General features: G+C 35.0%; 1 protein-coding gene across 1 annotated transcript in view; it reads right to left on the minus strand.

Moving 5' to 3' along the window:
- ken (zinc finger and BTB domain-containing ken and barbie protein) overlaps positions 1 to 17130 on the minus strand; it is a 28503-nt gene extending 11373 nt beyond the window's left edge. The window contains exon 1 of the mRNA XM_089696127.1: positions 16522 to 17130. Within this exon, the coding sequence (XP_089552253.1) occupies positions 16522 to 16592 (71 nt within the window). The 5' untranslated portion in view covers positions 16593 to 17130. The remainder of the gene's footprint in view (positions 1 to 16521) is intronic.
- Between the last annotated feature and the right edge of the window lie 3938 nt (positions 17131 to 21068).

Raw genomic sequence — 21068 nt, forward strand, 5'->3', positions numbered from 1 at the left:
AATACCGACTATTTAATGCAATAAAATTTAAAAATTTGTCGAAATGATGTTAATTAATGTATAATTCAAATGTCATTGTGATTTTTTAGTGCGATTTTCATAAACAACAAATTATAAATTATTCATATTATTATGTCGATCGTTCCTCATGATTTATATCATCAACTTGTAAATTTATTTAAATGAGAAAAGGTGATACTGTGTGAAACACTGGGTTTCAGCTATTTGTGTGTCGAGTAACTATCTGTCGAATCGCTTTATTGTTCGATTCGCAGAGCACAATGCCGTCGCCTGCGCAGTCATAAATCTGAAGGTAAGGAATGCAGAAAACAATTATATTGTCTATTATCCAGGTTAGATCTCAGCATGCATCGATGGGTTGCGATTGCAAACTAGACGCTGCCAAGCGATCCGTTCGGCCTCAATCACAGAAATCCCATGAGCCTTAACACGTCCGCGACATTTTCATGCTCCATTTATACAGCTGAAATGATCGGATAAATTGAATTGTCTATTACCATTCCGACCATCATTGTACGCTCGATGCAATCTGTGACAACAACAATATTTTACGCTCGACCACCGAGTCATGAATGCCGAAAATAATTGCGGACAATCATGATGTAAACGAATAATATATCAATAAGGAAGGATTTCGAGGCGTGAGATCGGCCGCAACGATTCCGGCAACATTGCTTCAATGACGAACGGAGGTACTTAGCAACAGGCCGGACCCCTTCGAGCTTCTAACAGCAGAGTGACAGAAAACGATAGTGATGTAAGTCGATAGTTGTCAAACAGGAAATCGCGAGGCGCGCGTGGCCTGCGAGCGCCGCACACGCTCTGCGGCTGCGGCCTTCGGACGAAATGCTTAGAGCCAGTACGAACTGCTGTATCGCACCACATACAACCATTATGTAATCCCGGCTCCACAACAAATGCCACTTCATTCATAAGAGCCCGGGCCGATTCAGTTATCTGAGGTGCATCAGTGTTCGCATTCTAGATAACAGTGTTTTTATTATTTTCTACGCAGCAATTACTCAACATATTTCATTACGTACGCGACAAAGTTGAATTTTACATTCGGGAAGCGATAAGGTTATCGTCGATAATTTCTTTTACGTAGCAAAACAAGGAACTGTCTCAATTATGTAAATGAGAACAAGAGTTGCGTAAGATCAGTGTCATGATGATAATGTTTTTATTTTATTTAATGATGCTACTAATTTATTTCTTATTTAATTATAAAAATAGCATTCATTCCTTCGTGCGTTTCCTTCAACAACACGGGTCGTGAAACAATTGCAATAGATATTTCTTTTAGACAACCACGACACACGACATTGTTGTTTATGAATTCTTGTCAGATATGACGGAAGAATAATATGAGCCGGGCTTAGGCCATCTAACGGAGCAGCATAGAACCGGTAGAGATGTGCGAAATGATTGGTAGTAGCCAGTAGGTACAGCATTGTTGTATTAGAATGAATTGCAAGGGCGTGTCTCTAATTGTACTACATAAAAGATTTGTATGTTCTCATACGCTCATTGAGGAGCCCAGCTGTTGTATTCTGTACGTATAACACAAATTATTTGCATTGTATTCAAATATTTAGTGAATGTGAAAACTTCCATTTACCGAGACTCGCTCCGAGGCCATGTCCTAACTGAGTTGGCAACTGACAAATGAAATTATTTATAAATGGCACTCGTACCCTTGTGAGAGTTGGGCCGAAAGTTCCGACGAATTTACCTTCGATGATGCTAAAATAGATTTCACAGTAACACTCTCGCCTTGCGTTTGATTGACGATTGATCTACGTGCCAGATACACTCTAACTGACAATACAAACAAGACGTACTTCGAGGCTTCACTTTTTACATATATTCAATACGATTGTACGCAAATATGGCTTGAGCAATTTCCAACTTTAATGCTGCTTAAACTATATAAACTGTCAATAGTTAATTGTAAACAGCGCTCTAGCTCGCGTATAATATTATACAACGACAGCGAAACATCTTGAGCTCTAAAGTTACTAGATAGTTATCAGCTAAATGCCCTAAGCATATTTCTATATTTTGCAACATTCGTTCAAAAACAAAATCGAGTTCGTGTTCGACATTTCGCGATCACTGTTGCAGTTAGATGACTATTTATAAGGAGCGTGTCTAGGAAAAGGTCGGATTTGATTGTCGGCAGTCATTTGAAAATATATATCTAGTGTTATTACAGCAAATTATGATAGATTAAGTCATATGCGGCAGTTCTCACGGTGCGAAATCGGTCGACCTTGAAACCGGTAGGTGCCTTGAACCATTCGGTGTACATACTTATCGTTATTTGCCGACCGATCGTGTAGCAAACGAATCGACGAATGAGCGCTAGAAAAGCTTTGCATACATCGATATGAATCCATTAGCAGCATCTCTCGTTTGCTCAACTGTTCTTCACACACGAGGCGAGGTGAGCTAGCCACGACCAAGGTCCATTTTGAAATAGGATGGCACTTGACCTTCGAGATGAAAGTCAACAATATTGCGCAATATATCGACGCGAGCGCAGTACTTAATGCTAATAACCCACTCCGAGACATATTGGAACCTGGTCATGACCCACATAGCGCGTTCAAGGATTTCACATATTTGGAAGATCATGATTTCAAAACTGCTAGAATTTTTGAGGTGTGTTTAGTTAGCGTGTGCGTTAACGCGATGGCGTTAATTCGAATGCATTTATATTAAAGCTTTGTTGACATTGATTATCTCCTTAACATTGAAGCGAAAATAGTGGGTAGTGATGTATGCGTTCTCTACGGTCAATGTTTAAATGATTCATTATGACGAACCAGCATTCCGAGAAGACATAAGTAGTTTTAGTGTTTCATTATGGGCAAAGCAAGACGCTTAACGTTTGACAAATGAGGCAAATTGCGCGAAGCCTGCGAGACCGGACTAGATTTTTCACTACTCCTTTCTACTGGGTTTGTGTTGGACTGGTTGCACACACGCTCGCTACACGTGTTGCGGCTGCGTGTGGGTGTGGCACGCACACACGCATGCGTGCGCGAGTGCGCGTAGATCAGTTGCACTGGAGGGGGCGGTAGGGCCCGCGAGTGGCCCGCGGTTTTGTAAGAACGCTTTATTTCAAGGTCACTCGGCCCGTTTTTAGAAAGTTACTTTATGTCATGCTTAGCGTTAGGTAAAAATTAATGTACATTTTCTTTGGACAGCCGTTTCTATTATGTTTATCTTTATACAAGCGTACTCACGCTGTTTCTTTTGATTACATTACGGATTACATCTATAGAATAATTTGAAAACAATTAAACAATATTTAATTGTTTTTAATATTCTTTTTTCAATGTCGGTGATACAAAGATATCTAACTTTATACAGCGGCAAATCAAACGAAATCATAGAGAAAACAATTAGTGAAAACTAATAAACGCTAAAATATGAATGAATAATACGCTAAACTACGCAAAACAACACAATAGGTTATTGCGTCGTAAAATTCGACTTTCGCTATTAGATCGTAAACTATTCTGCAATCTATGAATACTTGGAAAATGTGACCCAATAACGTTGCGAATACTACATTTTTTCCAATTCCTGTATTGTGTCGACATAAAGAAATATAGATATGAAACAGATAGCATTTCAATGCAACTATTGTATAGGGTCATCACAAAATAACTAATTTACTGGACTTAATTTTCTGTATTACTTACACTTTAGGTGGATAACGAGATTGAATTTCCTTTCATTTGCGCTTATTTTGAAGAGGTTTTGAGCAATATTGACGTCAGTTTGTAATGTAAAGGTACAGCACCAACAGCGCTTTATCCATGTAAACACTTAGTTCAGTTTCGACACGATCCTATTCAGGAATTATAATAGGGCTGCCAACTTGTAAATTGTAAATGTAGTGCACTTTCTAAAGCTGAAAATAGATTATGGTATGTGTAGGTAGGTAGTTGATATTTTTTACTTGACGGCTCTTTGGAGCAGTTTTATACTTTTACATTTGTAATTCGTAACAATTTCCCTAAATGAATTTGCGTTTTTTTTCGTGCTTTTTCTAGGCACTCATGACTTTGAACAGGAAGACTTAGTTTTTTTGTAATCACAGTGCATATTGCATTTAGCATATTGTATTGATGCCGTAATTTACTAGGTAGTCAGCCCTAAACCGTGCAGTCATCTTCAAATTTCACATCTCCGCTCTCCTTATACGTCGCTTCTTCTCGACGTTGAAATGATGAAATTTTGTCGGCTGCCATTTTGTGTTGCGCAACCGTTCACGCTAAATTTTGTAGCCAGAGAAAGTATACGAAAGGCTTTACGTAACAGACACGTAACTTGCAACTCGGTTTTGATTTCCTTGCTTTTACAAGCTGTTACGTCGTTTTTGGGATATTTTTGACGGTTCATGAGTTTTGTAGTTGTCTTAATTATTGGGATTGGCTGGTTGGGAAAGGGGTGAGACGCGATAGTATTTAAGTCGTGTTTAATAAATTTGAAGAGCCTGTATTTTTTTTACTTAAATTAAATTCTATCCCGCATATCAATAGATTATTAACTATTCAGTTTGTTTATCGCGAGAATAATGATAAAATACAACTTTAATTATGAAATCTACCTATATTAAATACATACATGCATACAATGAAATAGTCGCTTTATTTGTATTCCAACAAGCAGCAACGATTTGTTAAAGCTGGAAAATTTTAACCCACATAGATACGCCGCGTATGTGCAAATGAAAAGATATAAAGGAAACACTTTTTACACGGCTACGTGACTTTTGAGAAATGTAACGAACGACGCAATTCTCCATTGGAATTATTCACTAGAAAATATAAAATTCTCGTGTCACAATGTTAGTCTGCATACTCCTCCGAAACGGGTGGACCGATTCTCATGAAATTTTCTGTGCATATCGGGTAAGTCTGAGAATCGGCCAACATCTATTTTTCATATGTACCACGGGCGAAGCCGGGGCGGGCCGCTAGTTCACTAGAAAATAATAATAAGAGGTTGATAATAAACAACGTAAATACAAACACGTTCGAGTTTCTAACTTCCTGATTGTAACGTCTTTCGAGAATTGATATGATAAATTCGTAAAAGGACAAATCTCGGCCGTGGTTGATGTTAAACGGTTTCGACATAAATAACAAATATACTAAACGTTCACAAATACAAATGAGATGTTTTGAATAGAGTACGTTGTTAATTTTTCGTAACATTGGATGAAGTGAATGAAACATCATAAGCCAAAATGCTCCAAAATGCAAGTAGGTAGTGATAATTTACTGACTTTTACCCCACTTTTCTTTTAACATTCCGCGATCATAGAAACTTATAGGTAGGTATAAGTTATCTCTTACATACACGAAACATAATTTTTATTAGACTTTTTAAAGCTTTTATTTGGGCATTCGCATAGTAAGTAACTAAGTACTAAGTACACTACAAGCGTAGTAAGAAGCACACATCTAAGTTGATAAACATTATAAATCACTGCCTGAACACACTGTAAGTTCATAATAAGATATGTCAGAAATGTATAAACTAAAGATTAAGCGAATCAGCCGGCTTGGAGGCGGTTACAATCTCTGGCCCAATTCCTCTTATCAGTGAAGTCAAATATTCAAATCGAACGGGTGTGATAAGAAGTGATTTTACATTCCGTGTTTTCATAAGTTTACCGCTCGCTTCCGTGACTTTTTGTACCGCTTTTGATATAAATAAACTAAGCTAGGGCTGTCACAAATTACAAATGAATAAGTGTTTTTTGAAGTGAAACTTCTTTATCGGGGTTGTAAAAAAATTTTGTGTAACATTTTTTGGTTACGCGTGACATTTTTCCGTTACGCGCCATCTTTTTCTTATCGCGTGATTCGACATATTTCTGTAAAGTTGCATATAGTAAATTATTTTTCAAAAATAAGGTCATACAGAAGTTTCACTTCTTACGTGTGTACCTACACTAGTACACTCACACATTTTTTATTCAGTTACAAATAATACCGAAATAGCTGTGATTCGATAAATTTAAATAATCCAACTGTCGAAGTCGATGCATGAATAACTATTTTGAATGTGATCAGATTTTTCCTATGAATTAGTCATTATTTACCTTAAACTTCCCGTCCATAATGATAAGTCAGCGGCACGAATAAAATTGAAAGTTTATAAAACATTAATATATTACAAAATACAATCTGAATTTTAAAAAGTAATATGAAAGAAGAGTTGGCCTCGCGTTGATTTATATGCGAAAATTTTTGCGATTACGGCAACATTATGAATTGCACAACGGAATGGAAAGGCGAATATCTTTATTTATATTAAAATTATAATCGAGGAACTGTAGACGCGATTGTTCTCATTTCCCTCAATTAAATAAAATTGCTCAAGTGTTCTGTAATTGTGATAGGGATCGTCTTTCACAAGCGTTGGAAGTTGAGGTTTGGGTGTGATTAAGATCTGTTTTTAACTGACTTCTAAAAATGGAAAATAAAAGTTATGATTTACCTTTAAAGGCGTTTAGTTTTACACGAAGAATAAATATAAACTTATTTTATGAAGATGACCAATTCAAACTAATAATAAATTATAACAGCGATCGCTTTAGGCAAGGACAATAAGGATAACAATTTTATAGCAAAGGCGACATTTATAGCTGTATATTAGGTACATTTAATAATGTCACACAATAATAAGGCAATTTGAAGTGACTCTACGAACAAGATTAATATTTTCCCAGAATTAAAAGAACGTAGAGGTCACACAGAGGCGTCACTTGTAGCTGTAAAAACATTAATCAAAATAACATAACATCTTAGCAACAGGAAAATTACTGTGAGAATTAAAAATTGTAATACAACTTGTTAGATGTTATCGCCATACTTGTAACTGAATACATTAAATAAGAAACGTTAATCCAAATATTAATGCGAATTTTTCTAACGGGCAACACGCTTGTAAAGTTAATAGTTATGCGTGTATGACCATCGTAGGAACGGCTCCGTCATAAATCTGTAATTACAGATTAATCGAGCTTCAAACCGTGATGATAACATGATTTTTTATGTTCGGAAATGTATTTATTGCTGGAATATTTGTGTAACCGTATTTCATTTAACCCAAGGAAAATTAAAATCGACGCTGAATAGACGTTTAATATAATAGACGAATAAATTAATTTGTGTTCTGATAAATTTTTATTCTCATAACTGTATTGCTTCTTTCGTACACAGTTCGTATGTCTATATAAAACTTTGATTCGATTATAGTACTAGTAAATGCTTCGGATCGCGTAATTTGTTCAATTTCGACGATGACCCAATAGGAATCTTTCACCGTTGTACTTATAGTTGAATCATATGTAACAAACACAAACCACAAAGACTCATAAAAGAAACGACTAGCTTTGCTCCAAATGAAGCGTTCAATAACAAAATGTCGGACTTTGATTTTTTATATTCTATTTTAATTGAGTAGGAAGTGGCATGTTTCAAGAAATAATTATTAAGTGACAAATTTATATAACGTAAACAAAATTTTAAAGTATAATTTAATTCCAAAGTTCTTAAAATCTTATCCAAAAATTAAATGATTTCTAAATCAAATGAAAACATTTTATCAATTGCAATATGTTTGTTATTAGTAGATATAAAATAAAAATTTCAAGGTTAGACGTTAAGAACATCTCAGACATTCGTAAGAACGTCACTTGCATAGAATAATAAATATTATCTAGAGATATTAAAATTACGTAAACGATTGACGTGAGGGATGACGATTACACAGATTGACGTTACATTGTTTCTCAAACTTTAACGTCTCACCTAATTACTGACCTAGACGTAATTACTAATTAATTCCTGTTTGCTAAAAATAATTCGAATCGTGCTATTTACGTGCACGGGGATGTGTGCGTGAACACATGCAAATGTTTGTATGTGTGTCGCACACGCACTGCCGCCCCTCTGCGGATGAGAGCGGCTTGTGAATGCACTAGGCTAGACCAAATTGATAGCTCTGTGTGTTATCTACTCTTGTGCAACGCTACGCGTGTGTGAGTTATTGTTTAGGAACCTTGAAACTTTAACTTTAACTACTTGCGAACAATCGAATTGCCTATAAACCGAACAATTAGTTTCTCTGCGGCGCTTCGAGTAACATGTATAGTAGTGATAATTAATTTATCGACGTGGTCAAGGCATCCGAGGTTGTCATTGTAACGTCGCTTTATTAGTTATGCAGTCATTCGTTTATTTGTTTATTGGGCAAACTGTCATAAAACATGCCACCTAAGAATTCTCTGCGTAATAATATAACGTATTGACAACGTGAGGTCGCATTCGATTCGCCATGACGCATTAACAAATTTTCCAATTTTAATCATTCAGACGTTAAAACTAGGAAAGCATTTTAGATCTATTAAAGTATCTTTTACAAGGGTAACATAGTAATAAAATTAATAGACAAAAACGTGACCTTTACAGAATAGTGGCAACATTAACATGGTATTATGAAAATATAAATCTGACGGCTTTTCAATTTTTATTGACCCGTCGGCCTTAGGAAAGTTAATCTGATCCGATACGAAAGCGGAAGATATTAGTTGAAATACCGCAGGTACCACCGAGATGTGAAGGTGAACCAGTGTGACTAGAGGATGTGCGAGCCCTAATTGAGTCGGGGACGCGTGTGCGTGTGCGTGCGCCTGTGTGCGGGCTGCGTACGCGCTTACTAGCCGATAACAATAAACTATTTCCGAAGTGACCCAGTTCGGGCGTCCTTCAGCAATTTGTGCCGCCAGGAACAAGAAAGGGCCGGGAGTAATTTTGACAGCGGCATATTAAATTTTATTGCGCGTCACAATGCTTTGCTCTGTGCCGATAAGGCGACCGGAGGTGTTGTATCCAAAAGAGTTTGTACAAAGACAATTAGTTTTATAAGTTAAAGGTAATAGAGACAGATCGTTATCAGTCAGGTCATAAAAGTGAAAATGTTTTTGTTTTTGCCGAAAAGATCGAAACTGGGGCTGCTAACAATAGCTAGGTCGTCGGTTAGTCTCGTTTATAATGCTTCTGAACTTTTTATAATCGGCAATTAAAGTTTTATAACACTTTGTGTAACAATGACAATCGGGTTTATTCTGTGAAATGAAATAAATATAAACATTTATATTTCTGCTCTTCAAAATATAAATTAAAATTCATGAGAAAATTGGAAGATATAAGCAAGGCACGATAAAAAAATTAATTCAAGATTATTACGAAACTCGGAATTTAATAACTGTTTGATTAAAAATATTAATATTCCTTTTTAAATTCTAATCTCAATACCATTCGATAATTTTTTGTTACTGGTCTAGTAATTTCATTAATATAGCGAAATAGAATAAGCATTTAGTAAAAAACAAAGGTTGAATTGAGTTTCACTTAATGATTTGAGGTTGTTTATTTTAAAATAATAACGTTTCATTAGAATGTGTAAATATAACAGATAATAATGGTTTCACAATCCTATTGACGGATTCTGATAACATTTTTTTTATTTAGTTCAATGTCACACGCGCGGGTCTGAAGAAATTCGTTTTTATTGTGGTTAACCTAAAGGTCACTGTTAGTTTATTTTGATTTTTAATATATGCTCATTCAATTTGATTTACATGCATTTCAACATTCTTATTGGAATTTTTATAGCTTCGCTTCGTAAAAGGAAAAAAATGTATGAGATTCTTTCTAATACATTTTATTCCTTTTGTGTTGGTCTGTTGTCCTTTTTAGATCAAAAATGTGTACTAATTAGCAATAGTGTCTATTTGCCTTGAGAAAATAACAGGTTTTTAGTAAATTGTGAACCGATCATATTTCTAAAAATATGTTTATTGATATTAAATATATATTTTGTATATTAATCAGCTTCTCTATTACGGTCTACGGACTTATAACGGCACGGGCATTAATAACAATTGATTTAGTCTTATTAAGTCCTTAAGTCTCCATGTCTTTACTAATAATATAACACAAGTGAAGTCGCGGACATCCTAGTAATTAATGAAATAATCTTAAACAATAAATTAATTCATAGTTTCAAAACAGCAAACACAATTGCCAATATAATGAAAATATATTTACGCTATCTGCTATAGTACCGTGGGATGTTTCTATTTTTCTGAATAGACAATTAGCTAAGCTATTGTATATTCCACTAGCTGCTCCGCGCGGTTTCACCCCCGTGGCTCCTCTCCTGTTGGTCGTAGCGTGATGGTATATAGCCTATAGCCTTCCTCGATAAATGAGCTATCTAACACCGAAAGAATTTTTCAAATCGGACCAGTAGTTCCCGAGATTAGCGCGTTCAAACAAACAAACAAACAAACAAACTCTTCAGCTTTATAATATTAGTAGATATAGATATACAGACCGAACTTACGACATAACAGGAAAATATATGCAAATACAGTAGGGGAGACCGGGGATGGTTGGCTATAGGGGCAGGTAGACTAAACAACAATAACTCGCCACCATCACGTGTTTTTTATCAACCAATCACGAGCGACGATGCCTCCCTACGACCCGCTAACTTGTGTGAAGTGAGCCGCCGCAGTCGCGTGGCGTTCGTGAGTGGCATCACATGTTGTATTTTTGGTCTCGGTAAGTAACTTTTTTCGTTCGTACTTTTTTTGTTATTGTGTCTTTGGATCTGTTAGAAACAATGCTGTTGTTATGCCAAATGTAAATATGATAATTTTATTCTATATTACACAGTATTGCTTCCATGTTAGTGCCAGAGTTTGCATATGATACGCAGGTGAAATTCAAAATGGCGTCAGGGGTTGGTTGACTAATTTTGTTCGGGGTAGGTAGACTAATTGGTCAACCAACCCCTTTATAATAAGTATAACATTTTATCATTTATTTAAAGAATTGTGTGGGCTAATGGTTAATGTGCATCATCAATGTAAACACTATTATAGTCTTCTCTCACATACTAAATTACAGTTGTATTTTTACAGAAAATGAGGACGTACAAAAGAAAATCTGAAAGGGGTGATGTACCAAAAGATATCATAGAAAGAGCTTGCCACGCAGTAATCTTCGATAATAATAGCATCAACGCCACATCAAAGAAATACCCAATTCCATACAAAACGTTGCATCGTTATGTGACTAAACTTAAACAAAAGCTAGAACGTTATCCGAACCTCGGGAAAGCTGATTTGACCCTGGACATGGCGGGGTACATAAAAAATAGGCAGGTATTTAGCGATGACGAAGAAAATAAACTGATAGCTTATTTGAAGACGGCTGCTGACATTAATTATGGATTAACACCGTATGAGACACGCAAGTTCGCATTTGAATACGCAAAAAAGAATAATAAAACTGTACCTGAATCTTGAAATACAAAATTAATGGCTGGCGAAGTTTGGCTTGGTAATTTCTTAAAACGTCATCCCTCGTTATCAATAAGATCACCTCAACCTACAAGCCTGTCTAGAGCTACGTCGTTCAACAAACAAAATGTAAGTGAGTTCTTTGTTAACTTGAAAACAGTTTACGAACGATTAAATCTAAGCCCAGGTGATATTTGGAATGTTGATGAGACGGGACTTACAACAGTCCATGTGCCTAATAGAGTCATAGCTCGCCGGGGTATTAAAAATTTGGGTAAAATGACTTCGGCTGAAAGAGGCACTTTAGTGACAATTGCAGTAGCAATTTCAGCTCTCGGCAACATGGTTCCCCCGTTTTTTGTTTTTCCAAGAGTACATTTCAAGGAGCATTTTCTTAAGGTGGGTCCTATAGGTTCAGAAGGTGACGCTAACCCATCTGGGTGGATGAAAGAAGAAAATTTCATAAAATACGCAAAGCATTTTGTGAAACACGTGAAACCCAGTAAAGAAAAGCCTATTCTTCTGCTCTTGGACAACCACGACTCACATTTATCAATCGAGGTGCTGGATTATTTCAAAAACAATGGGATTACAGTTTTGTCATTCCCCCCTCATTGTAGCCACAAACTACCTTTTACCTTTAGTAAAGTTCTTTATTATCCGAGAATGGATCTCAAATTTAAGTTTGTTTATAATTAAATAAAAAGTTTCTATCATTTAGTACATTTTAATTTATACTAATCCTCTTTATTTACACTAATTACTGCTTAGGTCAACCTACCCCATGCCTATAGTCAACTTACCCCGGACATGGGGTAGGTTGACCAAGCGTCAGGGGTTTAGAAAATCGACTAAATAAATATTATAATGATAATTATATAGGTTATAGATTAGTATTTTAGGTACCTGAATAGTTCTTCTATCTGTATCAACTGCTATTTTTGTTATATACAGTTAAACATCAGAGATATACGAGCTTAAGTCAAAAGTTAGTCAACCATCCCCGGTCTCCCCTATTTATAACTTGTATTTTATTGTATTAGGAAATGTACATATTAAGTAATATTGAATTAATCATGTTTCTTTTTCCCACTCCAAAACAATTCTGTAGAAAATCTATAATAAATGAACAATACAAATAAAAAATAAAGCTGTGATGAACAAGCAATGATTAGTGATCTGCAATTAAATAAACATTGTACTTCTTTTCTTACAGAAGTGTCCAATAAGAATGACCTAAATAATTATCAAACAAATTATCAAGATTTAACGTATACATCTAAAGCAGTTCCTAGAATATGTTAGAAGCAGTGTCGCAACCAGCACTGGGATTTCTGAAATGTTTGTGTTGAGTTGTAAACCCACTTACATTGAGTAGCTCGCCCATTTACTAAATAATTTGTGAATATGAATTCTGTAATGAGTTGCCAACGTTGGGAAATGAGAAACTGGTCGAATCATTTGTTTTCTTTTGTTATATGAGCTTGCTTTTGGGTACGAATTGTGATCCGTTATTGTTTTTTGGATGAAATGTCAGTGTTTAATTGGTTTTAGTCTTGTCTTGCAAGTCTTTTTAATATATTTAAAGTACCTATCTATCTTTTTATATATAAAAATGAATCGCAAAATGTGTTGGTAAGCGCATAACTCGAGAACGGCTGAACCGATTTCGATAATTTTTTTTTATTATATTCCTTGAAGTACGAGGATGGTTCTTATGCAGAGAAAACGTAAACATGTACCACGGGCGAGCCGGGGCGGACCGCTAGTTGTTTATAAAGGTCAATCAGATTAGAATTTAGAAATGTGTTTAGTATATTATTTATTTTTAACAATAACCAAATTTCCAGCCAATCGCACACCTCATTAAAACAAACGAGATTAATTTTGTTTCCAGGAAAATTGCATTAATTGGGTGAGTAAATAATAAAAGGAAATACTTGCGGTTGTTCACAGCGCAACTAATCTATAGTTTCAATAAACATTCCCTTAATTAGTCGAATAAATGGAACGAAAATAAGTGGGCTCTGAACACGTGTATGATAAAACGTGTGTAAATGGGTTATTTAATATCGACAACAAATTAAAGAAATAGGCGCTCTTATTGCTGTGTGCTTTTTGATAGCGAATTCATTATTGGAACTGTAACGCACGCATTACGAAATTGGATACTTTATGACGAAGTTTAAGTTCTTATTACGAAGTTTTTTTTAAAGATATTATAAAGTTATTACACATCGGAGTTGTGTCCGAAGTACTTTTATATTTATTGTCGCATTTCTAATTGAATTTATCGCGAATAAAGACACCTTTGAGTGGAAATAAAATGTAATAAAATATGTACATTTCCGAAGATTAAGCTTTATTTAAATAGAATTGCTATTTAATGCCATCATTACCTAAGTTTCAAATTACTTCCTAATTGGTAACGACATTCTTAATAGAAAATACAGAAACGGCTTAGCTACAATAAACTACTTATAAAAAATAAAATACTTATAAACTAACGAAGAGTAAATAGAAAGAGTAAAGACAAAATAGCAATTGTTTTCTCCTATTTTTATACATTTATAAAGATATCGGCGTAAGGCATTTTCCTAGGGAATATTAACTTGTGTCACATCATTATTTAAGATTGTGGTTTAGCACTAAATAATTTAAGTCTGTAACTATACAAGTTTTTAAAAATACAATAACTCTTTTCGATGAGTTATTGTGAAGTTTAAGCACATTTAAATATTACTAACTTTTAACAGATGGCCTAGACGCGACGAGAATAAAATTAAAATACCTATTGCAGAAAATTCATGAGTCGGGTCAAGTAGTGATCTTCTACTTTTACCTTTCTAGAACTTATAAAATTTATAATTATTAAATTTTAATATGTATTATGTAGTCAACTATACAAATAATCGGGTATTTAAACAAATAATGTCCAAGGTTATTTAATTATAATAATTATAGCGAATTAAAATGTATTGTATTTATTGTATTTGGAATACAAATTATCTGAAAATAGATTTATTGTATCTTCTTATACTTATATAAAAATGAATCGCAAAATGTGTTGGTAAGCGCATAACTCGGGAAAGGCTGAACCGATTTCGATAATTGTTTTGTTATTATATTCCTTGAAGTACGAGGATGGTTCTTATGTAGAGAAAACGTAAACATATACCACGGGCGAAGCCGGGGCGGACCGCTAGTTTGGAATACAAATGATCTGAAAATACTAAGTGTATTATTTTTGGACATATTTTGGGAGTTTTATTTGATTTCTGAATAATCTTAATAAAATTTACTTATCCTACTAATATTATAAATGCGAAAGTTTGTGAGGGTGTGTATGTGTTTGTTTGTTAATCTTTCACGCAAATACTGCTGAACCTTGTTTGTTGTTTATTAATTTCTTATACCTTAATAGAATGTGTAAGCAAAGTCACAGTCCCCAACTAGTCAATGGCCATTGAAATTGGTATTATCAAACAACCCTGTAGTGATTAAGAAATATATTTGGTCGCAGTTATCACATAGATTAAACCCTTCAAGGTGACAGTAGCAAGCGTGGATTGATAAAGAACTGATAACAAATAGTCCTAATTACTTAATATGACGATTTGTAATTACAAAATTATAATGTACTAGCTTCCGCCCGCGGCTTCGCCTGCGTGGTGTTTTGATAAAAAGCCTATGTTCTTTCTCAGGGTTTAAAGATTGTCTGTGCTAAATTTCAAAATCGGTTGAGAGGTTTAAGCGGGAAAGCGTAACAGACAGACAGACAGACAGAGTTACTTTCGCATTTATCATATAATATTATTAACAATTAATCTGCCAAAGTTTTGATAAACATGATTTTATTACTTAGTCATGTTAAAATTAACGTCAAGACAAAAACGCGACTTGAAAGTTCTATTTTTAGATTTATTTTATGATGGGGAAATAAAATAAATACTGTTTGAAATATATTTATTCAGACGAAACCAAATAATATATATATGCGTGCATGTATATTATATATAAATGCAACTGTGTAAATAATAAATATAGACGTTACTAAAATAATCCTTCCTTTGTAATAAAATAAAACGTGATTTATTTTTGGATTTCAAGTTTCGAAACATTTCGTATTTTAATTGAATAATGAAAAAATTATTTAATAGAAAACTATGTTATAACTTATAACTTAACAAGTTAATTTTTTTACTTCTCCTTTTTAACGCGTCAAAAACTTATTTCAGTTTAATTAAAAATTACGAAACATTTGTAATAATTATACCCCGATTCAACAAAAACGAAATTAAAAAAAAAAAAAACAACAATCCTAAATTTCAAAGACGCAATAGTGAAACATCAAACAATCTGAACACGCAATTAATATACAAACATATTATATGTACACTCATGATAATTAACGATGTTAGGTAATAAAGAAATGTTATACATTTTTTGCTAATTAAGTAACTTTTACCGTTTCGCAACACATTTCAACATAGCAGGTGTAAGTGAAAATTTCGCCGACAAGTGTAACAACATTAGCAGTCACAATTAACTCCGATTACTCACATTACTTCATTTAAAACAAGTTTTTAATCGATATATTAAACGGTGAAAGAAATCGTTGTTTTTATATGACGATATCGATCAAACTACTCGATCGCGACTGCAATTTAAGTGTTTACTCATCACTATTAATGTTTATTTATTTTATTTTCATACATAATACGGAGAATAGAAATAACGTTTATTTAAAAAATATATTTTGATTCTAATTTAATAGATAATATAAAAATATAATGAAGAATAAAGCCGGTTAAAACATAATAAATATATAGAAAGAAAAGCTGCATAGAATGGCGCGAAACTAAGTTTAGCGGCGCAAGCGCATTTCATGCGCCGACTCGCTGAGCTCAGTCGATTTCGCAAACCACCATCTAATGTGAACCTATTAACCTCTCCGAGCGAGGCACAGAGGCGAAGGCAAGAGGCGGATGAAGCTACGAATAGTGCGTTCATTAGACCCAAGGTTGTGCCAGCCATACCATCTCACACTCACGAAATAGCTAAACTTAAAAGTAAACAAACAAATATCTCACCTTGCCAACTGTAGTGCACTTCTATTCGCAATCTCATTGTAGAAACTCAAAAGGAAGTTACTGTCAAACATATTAACACTGCATCACAGCCATTCTTTCACAAAATAAATCATACAAAATGAGAACAAACAATCCGAAGCACCAGCGATCACAGGATAACACAACGTCCGGTCCTAGGCACGTCCGTGCGCGAGCGACGTCAAATCAAACTGGCCCGGTCAAAATGACGAAAGTGAAAACATCGCACGCACAGAAAAAAAGGTTGGCGGCGCGGTACAGTCCTTGCAGGCCACCTCTCGCGCGGGCTCTAGTGACACAGTAACTGCGCGGCGCGCGCATCGCCGACGCCTATATAACGAAACGCGCTGAGGCTCCGACTTCAAACGCGGACGGACGCCACAAAAAGAAGATGGGCTCTGAACGGTAGCTAGGAAAGAATGATCACAAAGAATAGCGACACGTGGGCGCGTGTGCGTGCACGTGCGAATGTCGGTGTGCACAGAGATAGACGGTCGCAGGAAACTCCGTTCTCTTCCACTAGGAAAGACCTTGGATTCGAATCGGCACGTTGCAATGTATACCAGTCGCCTACGCCGCGGTTACCTACTTGCGGCTGACGGTACCGACAGATTAAACGATGATTCTATGCTGCACTTTATTTTCACACTGCACACTGAGCATCATTGAATAACAAATCAAGATGCTCATTGCGAGCGTCGCGCACACGGGTGCGTCCTACGCAATCCGTCGCTATCGATTAGTCTTCAACCTGATCTTGATTGACACATTACTAAATCGCTCCTCGAATTTAATTTCTGACATTAAATACGTTGTTATCTATGTATACACACAGTACTTCATAAGCTGATGTAAAAACTGGTTATGTAGCATATTTCAGGTCACAAAAGAATAATGCGCTAAAAAGGAGACGCTTAGGCGATTCAGGTCAAAGTCAAAAGCAAAGGCTTATAAATGACAATTGTTAACGATATTTTGTTAAACATACTTGCGTTAACAATACTGACCGTGAATCAAATGTCAGAACGTCTAAAATAGGCCATCAAATAGAACGCTTTAACAAACGGCAGCTAATGTGTGTTAGTTGAATTTGTGGAGAGTTGATGAGTGTAGCAGATTGCTTTATTATTTTAACAGAGGACTTTAAAACAAAGAGTGTAATTGTCAATGGTAGTGATGCAACCAGTTTTGATAGTGATATTAGCGACTAAACACGTACCCCGCGTGGGAAGTTAGAACATTGCACAAGATGTAACGAGGGTACAGATAATTATGTAAAATAGGTCATGAGGTCGCATACTTTACATCCTTTCTCTAGTTAGTGTCATTCATTTACCCAATTTTGTGATAATACAATATGTATAACCTCATTATGAGGAGTAATTCTATTCTTTAGTATATGCGACTGGAATTAGGTTTTGTAGAACTAACAACATTTAGATATTAGCTTGATACTAAAATTAACATAATTAGTAATGTTCTTTTGTTCATTGACGTCAGAGCAGTGAATACAATGAGCGATCAAGAAAGGAAAGCCATGACTTCTAGAGTAATGGCAAGACACTATTTCCTAAATATGTGAAGTATTATCAATGTTATATTAATTTATAAATTGTTATAAGCATCTTGTGCCGCTGATAACGTAACGCTTCGCTTTCGTTTTGCTCGCATTGTCTTATAAGAAGCGATTGGATAACTTTGTAAATATCATCAACTCGACGAAATTACATAAATACCTTCAAGCTCTGTGAGAATTGTCTTAATTGCGTCTTGTTTTTTAACTCTTGATTTAATTTTAGAGTCGTTATTGAAACTTTGTTTTGTAATAAAGTGAGAGGCTCCCGCGCTGATGTTTGTTTCATCTATTTTGTTTTTATTTCATCGTTTCGATACGGATATTATTGACCAGAGACAGAAAATGTACGAAGACGCAGCTTTTTGGTTAGCAACAACTTACAAAAGTTACTATTTATACAGCTTTATGAATTAATTACAAAAATATATTAAAAATGTTATTTCAGTGTACCGCATAATATACTCTTCATATTATTTTATTTAGTGTAAAATTGCTTTAAATAAAATAAAATATTGTCACAGTTGTAATTTGTATACGGCAATGACTGTATTTGTACAGCAATTTTATTATACCTAAATATAAAACTTAGGAAGTCATTTGACTTTCGTTGTAACCTCAAGATTTCCAATTGAATAAATCGCGTGACATAAGTATTTATTAATTTGGCACGCTTCGTCTTCGCTTATGAATTATTTATGCAAGCTTTGACTGGTCTATCCTTTTTATATATCTTCATCACCACATTATTATGTTTAGGTAATTAGTAGTTCGATCAATATCGTGCATAAAGAGCTATTTATAATTAATAATGAACTGTCACACACCGAATCTATTTATCACAGTGTTAGCAACAGACCTTTTCATTTCTAACGCTGAACAATGGTCTATTCAATGTTTTACAAAATATCTAACACACCGTTCACAGTAAAATGTCGACAATTCCATTTTGTTTCCAATTTGGTTATTGTTCTCTATTTTATCTGTGTAAAGGTCAATATGATTTTTCGTCATTATGTTTAATACGCTATCGTACGTCGTATAAATTATTAATTTCTTGTAACTATAAAACCATTATTAAATAAATAAACAATGAGTAAAGATATTGATTTCAATTTTAAACCGGAACACAAGTTTTTGTCTATGCGGGGGAAGCAAGTACCTACTGAATACATAAATAAATCAGCATAAATTTTACAAGTACATACATACTGTCGTGTTTGCAAATATTCAAGGACGGACGTTGGGAATCACATGTACTTGTGATAACTAAACCTATGGCCTACAGGTAGATATATATAGATTTCAGCTTTATTTAGAGTTGTGCGTTTATTATTAATTAATACGCAGATTTTTAGATACTGTTTAATGTTGTGATTAATGTAACTAGTAGCTTAGGAAAAAGCCATTACCAGTCTAATATATTTGCTTATATTAGAAGTAGATAGAGGTAAATTAAAATATAGTTTACGCATTAATGCCATTACTTGTATCATATATATAGAAATGTGTTTGTGTCTATTGTCTAAAATTGTAATAAACAATTTTCATCTCAGACGAATTTGGATACGCTAACGAACGTTATTAAAATTTACATAAAACTTAATTTGCCCGAAGCAAGACTTACTCGTGTAAAACAAATACTTTCAAGTTTTACATCATCGCATTGTTTTATGACACGCGAATATTTTAAATTATAAAGAGGTGTTTAATATTTATGAAATGCTTTTTCAGATTTTAAGACGCAAATAATAAAAAAACCGAAAAAGAAACTCGACAGATGACAGTTCGGGATAGAATCATACACACGACAGCGCTGACTTCAAACTTTCCCGCCGACATTTCTCCCGGTGAAAGTTAAAAACGCAAGTACTGTACGCATTGTGCTTTTGTCACTGGCAAATAAGATCTTTATCGTAAATCTTAATCTTGACATTTAACGGCACGCCCACCGACGTCCATGTTTGAAAAGGAAAGTTTGGTATGTGATGTTGCGCAATTTGGCTTTATTACGGTGTTTAGCCCATGTCGAAATAGAGTAGAATTGCAGCGACTAATGCCTCTTTATGAAATCATAGCGATAAATGTTCACGAATGAAATCCAAAGAGTCTGCGAGAATCTACCCACCAATAACAATCGATTGGATTAATTTTACGAGTGTTTCGTGAGTTAATATCGATGAGTACACATCGTTTTATGAGTCGAGCTAGATCTGTTACGTACTTGCTCGTGAAAGTGTGTGCTAAGAAGCGATCGAATCTCGAATTCATCCGCATCTACCATTGCATCCGTCACGATCGCCCGTGGCTGCCATTTATTAATATTAAACGAAAATTCGTTATCCAACTGGCCTTGGTGCGCGTTCCTTTCAGTTTTACTTAATGATGACAGTTGTTTGAAACGTGCTGCTTTTATAATTCTAACTCAATGATAGTTTGGCGCTGGGCATTTCATCTAAATTGTAATAAGAAACCGACCCGAAAAACTACTTTAAAACTATATTGGTCAAGACTACTTATAATTTAACGAGGTGTCGTAAACGCTTTCGCTTTTTAAGTGACAACGATCGAGTTAATAAGAAATTTATAAAGAAAATTCGATATGCCGAATGGTTTTGTAACAGCTATCGAAAGTGCTCGTAGAACGAGGCTCGGCGCGGCGTAGACGTCGAAAGTGAGACCGTGAGGTTGCGCAGCGCGTTACGAAGTTTTTATTGTCGGCCGCGCGCGAAATCACTTGAAAGTTGTATTGTCCTTGGATATTTCACTTCTTTATTTCTTGCGTTTCCGACACTCGAGTTAATTCACCGGTGACGACAATTCTGTCGCTTTGAATGTGTCGGTCGACTCTCGTATCCCCTTCACCGCGATTAGATTATGTCGCGGTCTGTTTTTCGTTCGAGGAAGTTGGCCTATTGGGACATAGCAGGTTGTTTGTGTGTGAGGTGATCCTTAC

The sequence above is a fragment of the Colias philodice genome, chromosome 6 (assembly GCF_061535455.1).
Source record: "Colias philodice isolate Cphi_HAF_F1 chromosome 6, ilColPhil1 Martin Lab GWU primary, whole genome shotgun sequence".
Classification (NCBI taxonomy): domain Eukaryota; kingdom Metazoa; phylum Arthropoda; class Insecta; order Lepidoptera; family Pieridae; genus Colias; species Colias philodice.